This window comes from Prunus mume, linkage group LG4, assembly GCF_029339155.1.
Source record: "Prunus mume cultivar Tortuosa linkage group LG4, ASM2933915v1, whole genome shotgun sequence".
Lineage (NCBI taxonomy): Eukaryota > Viridiplantae > Streptophyta > Magnoliopsida > Rosales > Rosaceae > Prunus > Prunus mume.
In genome coordinates, this window is record NC_142701.1 from 22,628,126 (window position 1) to 22,635,137 (window position 7,012).

Below are 7,012 nucleotides of genomic sequence, written 5' to 3' on the forward strand. Positions count from 1 at the left end.
TATCAATGTTCATTATAGAATTGGGACGAAAGAGCAAAGCCTGAAGCTTGAAGTTGAACTGCATTACCTTCACGATGAGCGAGACTCGACCAGTGCCAAGGAGAGAGAGCCCATGGGGGAGGCCAGAGGGAGATCATCGTGAACCTAAGGCCCATCGCTGCAATGACCGAGCCGAGGACGTCATCCAAGTAACACAAAACCCTCTGTGTGCTTTTCTTTTCTGAATTCACATCTCTGATGCTTATATGAGATATTCAACTATCTTTTATACACAAATGTTAGTGTTCTTGATTAAATTCTTTAAATTTCTGTCGTAAGAATGAGATTCAAGAATTGGGTTGGAATTTTTCAGTTTTATCTTGACCAAATTCTTTGAAGAATTGGTTAAAATGTTTAGATGGGGTTTTGGGTTTAATTGGTTTGATGGTTTTGGGTATGAGGAAGTGAAGTTAACCAAGCACTTTCACCTGCTAGCGTTTGATGGGTTTGAGTTCAATTGAATTTGGTCATCCGTCAAAGTTGAAATTAAACCTGCTATCTAATGCAAGCATAGCACTTATATTTGTAAGTTATATAATATATGGTAAAATGGAACACCCTTTTTCACCTTATTTTCCCTAATAATTCACATTGTTTTTCCTCCTTAAGAATCAATCTAAAACAACACTCGCATAGCTCATAGTGATTAGGGAGTGGGCGTTGCAGATGTTGGTTTGTGGAAGTGAGGAAAATAAGCTCAATGGGAAGAGGATTCATCTTCAATGTGAAGGTGCCATGATCAAGTCTTTAGATTTAAGCTTGATTTTGGTGATACTAAGGGATGATCAGATTGAGAAAGGACGTGGAGAGTTTGCATTGATTAATTTTTTTTTTTTAGTAGTGACTTTGAAAACTTTCCACTTTCGATGCCTTGTTTAGCTACTGCCCCAAAGTTGTGTTAAAAGGCTTGAATATTTTCTTATTTTGGTTATCTGCCAGAGAGGATTAAGTGGTTTGAATGTTTTGAACTCAACATTACTAGTGTTCCCTACCAATTTTATCAGTTGATCTTGCCTGTGTATTGTGTAGGCTTGTTTTGAGGGCAACCCATTTAAGACAGTTCCAGGGCCATTTAAGCTCTTCTGGCAGTGCATGCGATCCAAGCCCGGGTATGACTGATCTTTGAAATGCTGTCCCAATTCATTCTATACATATAATTACATAGATATAGTTATATGTTATGTGATACTGTATCAGTTACATCATTCACTACCACTTATGCTGCCTTTCTAAAGTGTTTGTGCTGTCCTGCAGGGAGGAACCAACAGAGCCATATACATATTTGCAGCTGGATCCCCCAACTAGAGAGGTGAAACTGGAGTAAAACCACCTTGGCTTCGTAAACAATTTCGTTTTTAGGTTGGCTTGTCTCAAATTTCCAATTTTTGTTATCTATTGTCTAAATAATATAATGTTGGAGTGCCACTAAGATTACGGCTTCATATGCTCTAACTATACCGACAGTTGAACTCCGCAGCTTATTTGATTTCTATTTGAACCACCAACTTAATGTTATCTTCTATTACATGAGTGTCATGGTTGTTTTTCACTTCCCTATAACTGGATCTCCCATTCAAACGCGTTGAGAGCTTTATCTGCCATTGTTGTAGGTTAAAGAAAACTATGCATCACTACTGTCTCTGGACTTTGATTTGCATGATCATTAGATATGGACTGAAATTGTAGCAAAACTTATGATTTTTTTCTTTACTTTCATTTTCGAACTCCCTCCACAACTTTCATGAACAAAACTTTATTGATATATGGAGATGTGGGCTGTCCGCCTCTCCAGTTCTCCAAGTCATGAAACAGAACCAGTAAAAGAAAACTCATGAAATGGAAAAAACGAAACCCAAATTGTTATCAGACTGACGACGACTATGACAACTCCCAGCCTGCAGGAACCGACCTGTTTGACTGTTTGTATCTTCTTTTGGGGTTAGAGAGATAAGAGAGATCCTCCTATTTATGAAATACAACCCTAGAAATCAATAATAGGCTCTCCAACGGTGAGATTGCGCTCCACGGTCCATGGCAAGTCGAAGAGCTTGGCCGTTATGAATTTGAAGATTTTGTTCACGTTTATGTTGTAAGTTGCACTCGAAAAGAAAAGTGTTGCGTTGAGGGCCTTTGCATATGCTCTTGCCTGCACACAGAGTTAGACATAGATATCAAACTTCAGCTTCAATATAATTTTGCTTTCCCAATTGAAATCCTTAAACTGGAGCACAAATTGCTCAAATGATGTTATGCATTGGATGATGAAGTGGTAGATTCTATAAGTTAAAGTGGTTTTGTGTTAAACAGAAAGAAGAATGTTACTGTCAGTCGATGCATTATGAGTGTCATATCAACTGTCATAAATCATCCACGCGATCGTGGACGACCGACCATATCACAATTCAAACTCCGTACTCTCCTGAAAATGGGTGGGTATTGAATCCATTGTTTTTGAATCAAAAGTAGGTGAAATCTTGATGAATTGTGAACAGGGGGACCAGGGAGGAGCCTATATTTTACCAGAGTAGTTGTGAGGAGAGTAAACTCTTTCAAAGGATTTCTTGGCCCACCCGTGGTTCAATTTAAGTTTTGCATTGAAAATTTTCCGTAAAGTTTTGAATTGGTTGGTTAGTGTTCGTGCCCCACCCCAGATTGAATTTGAATAGAAGGCTCTTCTAGCTTCCATTTTCTGTTGAGCATTGACCTGGATGTCTCCAAATTCTCGTGATCTCTTTTTTTCAGTGTTTATTATTCTAGAAAGATTACTTCAAGCTCATCCTACTAGTTAGCTTAGGCCCCTAATAATTTGATGTTCTTTCACTAAACACATATGTATGAACGATTAAGTGGATTGAGAATTCCTAAACATGAGTAGGGCTTTTCCCTCGTACTGTCGAGTTTCTCTCAAAAGAAAAAAAAAAATATATATATATATATATATATGAGTAGAATTGGAGATGAGTAAAATTATGCTATTGTATTGTATTTTGTTTATTAAAAGCATATAACCTTACCTGACTTGCAATTGTCCATTGCAAATCAATGGGGAGTTGGATGAAATCATCAAACTTGGTTCCAATTAATATTGGGATTGCCGCCTGCGAAACAACCATAAAACAAGATTAACACACGATGTAATCATTATAAAAACATAACTTTGAAGAAAATTCGACGCATTTTATGTGGAAAAGTTACCTGATTCCACTTCCTTGCTTGGTGATACCATGTTATGACACTGCAATCCCAGAAATTAAATTCCTCAGACTTTTGTTCATATGTAATTATCGAAAGGATTAAGAATGCTAATCGAAACAACATTAGTCTAATGAAACATCAAACACACCTATTTAGCGTACACCGGCTTGTTAAATCAAACATGAACAAAATAGCTACAGAGTCCTTGCAAGCAACCGGAATATTATCCTGGGATTTTAAATCACCTGCACCAAAAATTAAAACATATTTATGTAAACTAACTCAAAAATTAAATCGTAAATAAAATCATGAGATTACAATTAATATTTGTATACCTCCAACTTCCCAAATACTATAGGAAATACGCGCACCGCTGACCATCAATGTCTTGTCCATCAAATTTAATCCTGTCGCCTCTGTCTCTCCTCCTCCTTTCCCTTCTCATCATCATCCCCTACATACTTTACCTGATCAACCAAATCTAATTAGCACATGAAAATTAAAAAGAAGAATGAGAATGTTACATGGTACGAAATTGTATAGCGAGACACACGGACACATTTTTTATATGTGTTCGTATGATATACGAGTTCGTATCATGTTCCAATACCAAGTTTGGTAAATTAATTACCAAAAAGCTAGTCTTTCCAATTTGGCTGTCCCCCAAGAGGCTAATCTTCAAGGCTACCAAATCGTCCTTGGATTCAGGGTTTTGACGACGGCTAGTACTGTTGTTTTGATGGTGAGGACGAGAGAGGAGCTCCCTTGATTTCGGAGACGATGACGATGACGGCGCGAAAGTGGAAGAAGGGGTTTGATTCGGGGACATAACGGCGGAAACTGGCAACACCCGGTACCGGACCGGCTTTCCTAGGCAAGACATGAGCAGCCGATCCATGACACGTTTAATGCAGCGGCGGAGCAACGTAACGCGGCGTTTAACTCTTCGCCTGAGGGTGAAGTGGTGGTGCACCATTTTCTTAATCTCTCGACTATAGATAAATATATAAATGATCGATCGGCGAAGCTAGAAAGCTTGAACAACAGTCAATCAATCTTGAAGCTGAATTTTTTTTGGTTTCTTTAAACGGATGGTTATGGTTATGGTTATGGTGAAGGTAGGGGGGATGGCCTCAACAGCAAGTGAAAGGCTCTTGTTCTGTAAAGGCCATGGAAAATGAAAAGCTACTTCTGTTGCTCTCATATTTTCATGACTGGTGGGTATTTTTAGAATATGCTTTGCATTGTGTTTTCATTTTCTTTTTTCTTTTGCTTTTTTGCTTCTTTTTCAGTTACAACTACCTTTTGCTATCAATGTGACTACTTTAACGGGACAGTTGACCGGTGATAGTGTGGACCAAATACTCCTGATTGCCGTCTTTCATTGCTACACGTATTTTCGGGTTTTATATAAGTGGTGTGTGATGATCTTGTGTGACAGTAACGCCGCGTTATATGCTGACATAAATTTATCGTTACACAAATGTAAGTTTTCTTGTGAGTTTGTTTATTTCATTAATTTCACTGAAAAAGTTCATATTAAAACATTGCATCAGACTGAAAAATGAGTTGGGAAATTTCCTTTCTTGGTTACTAAAAACAACTTGAATCTCCATAATATCTTGTTTGTGGATGAGAAATCCTCCTTCCTGTAATTTCGACTGCTGAAGAAGTAAAAAAATACATATCTAAAATGGGAAATATCTGAGGAGAAAATCAATTTCTTCAGGTTTTACTTTGGCAGGTTTGCGTGTGTTGGGTGATGTTTGATTGACACCAAACAGTTGTTGCTTTGCACCGAATTCTGTTTTTCTTCCTTGTAAATTACGCACCTAATGCGATTTTGGATAATTATGTAGTTTAGTAACCGACCATTCTAGAATATTTCCAAGGCATAGCTTCAATCATATGAATGACACATAGACATACTTGGACCAACTAATTTGAACTAAAGTTATAATCAATAAAGAAGCCAAATGCAAATCAGTTTGATCCACCTGTCTAATTAAGTAGTAATAAAAAAGGATTATAAGGATAATGAGCCTCCCCGCTCCCTCCCTCCAAGTCTAAATTAACGTGGGCGCCACACATACACGTTGTCCATCAATGGTTTCAGACATTGATACCATGTTTGTTTTGTCTTCACACGTCGACTTCAATTGGATTAAATAATATTTTTCGTTTGGGTTGAGCTTTACCTAACGTAACTCTTATGATATTTCTCAATAAATATATTTTCCAACCGAAAAAAAAAAATTTAATTTACAACTCAACCTAACTGCATAAAGTGTTCTGTGAATATGTAATTATATAAAATAAAAAAGGTCGAATCGGATAAAGCCCAGTTGAATGAGTTTTATTTTATTTTATTTATATAGGTAGAGGTTTGAAATCCCGAAACACCAGTGAATATTTGTATAAACTCCCTCCCTAATGAATTATGCTAAAAAAAACAAAAAAAATTGTTGGTTGGCTTTGCATTGATAAAATATGTGATCCATATAGTATTCCATATTTGTTATTTGAAATATACTATTTGTCACACTGTTTGGTAGTAACGAGATGGAATAAAACTATCAATTGTGGCTTGTCCCATGCAGTGGCGGATTTAGAAATTTTTCAGGGAAGAGGCAATAAATAAAAGACTAAAAACATAAAAATAATTAAATAATTAAACAACCAAATACCTTTAGAATCTAACGAAGATTAATCTAAATAAAAAAAATCTAAAAAAATTAATTTCAATTAATCTAATTGAAATGCATATCAAATTATCAATTAAACAAATAAATCGGAATTGATCATCTATTCATGTGCTATTGTATTAATCATACAAAATACAAAGAGAGCCAAATCAGTAATAATAATATATATATTTTGTGGTCATAAATTGTGATTTCATTAAATGACTTTAGTAGTGGCAAGGTTCCAAACATTAAAATAGATGCTAAGTGCAGTGATTCTATTGGGTGAATGAAAATGGTAGAGATTATATGGAATTAAATTATAAGGCAGAGTTTTGGGGATTTTACAAACCAAATGGTGGTGTCTTTATTGTATGAAACCAGACTACACGAAACACATCGTTTCATTAAAAAAAACCCACGCATCTCAATCCGACGTCGTTCACTTAAAACCTAGAGGAAAACAAAAGTTGAGTCAGGGTTGGGTCTTCTTCTTCGAGAGGAATAAGCCATTGACGGCGCCTCATAGAGCTTACATACCATAGCTGCTGTGGGCATTAGCAGAGGGGCATTTTCAGGCACCTCCAAAGCTTTTTCCGGCGAAGGAAGGTGCAGCTGCACCTCCTTGCGCCTCTGTAGATCCGCCAGTGGTCCCATGCATAAGGCAGGTCGTCGTAGCATTTAAGATAATAATATTATATACAACTACTATAATCATACCACACATTTCAACCTCAATTGAATAAGGTAGACTTCGACTCATTCTCAATGTTTTAGGTGAGACGTCCTCAAACCCACTTGTAAGGCCCACTACGCATTGTATTTCACTTGAATTTAAAAATAGCTGACCACTCAATTAGATAGTTGTTATAATAATCCTTTTTTGAAATACCGTGTTCGTCTATTTTGTTAGTCCAAACTGTTGAAGAATTCAAAAAGTCCCACATTTAAAACTTAACAAAATAAAAAATCTCATATAATGAATGGTTACACTCCTATTAACAAGTTTTTGTATAAAACACCACATCACTTGAACAAGTAGTTAACTTGGGGTCAAGGGCTGTTAATTTCACTTGAATATGGTGGAAAGGAAA

The 7,012-nt window shown here is 36.5% G+C and overlaps 2 protein-coding genes across 2 annotated transcripts; one reads left to right on the forward strand and one right to left on the reverse strand.

The window, feature by feature from the left end:
- LOC103329391 (hexokinase-1 protein) lies at window positions 1-1,575 on the forward strand. The gene is made up of 3 exons (XM_008231854.2): window positions 1-188; window positions 1,069-1,148; window positions 1,294-1,575. The coding sequence occupies exons 1-3, from the start codon at window positions 75-77 to the stop codon at window positions 1,361-1,363; spliced, it is 264 nt and encodes an 87-aa protein (XP_008230076.1). The 5' UTR covers window positions 1-74; the 3' UTR covers window positions 1,364-1,575.
- Window positions 1,576-1,719: 144 nt separating this feature from the next.
- Window positions 1,720-4,502, reverse strand: SGP2 (Ras-related small GTP-binding family protein). The gene is given in 7 exon segments (XM_008231853.3): window positions 1,720-2,185; window positions 3,054-3,137; window positions 3,235-3,274; window positions 3,383-3,479; window positions 3,570-3,645; window positions 3,648-3,701; window positions 3,866-4,502. Coding segments are annotated over 7 exon segments (861 nt in total). The 5' UTR covers window positions 4,211-4,502; the 3' UTR covers window positions 1,720-2,020.
- Window positions 4,503-7,012: the final 2,510 nt, after the last annotated feature.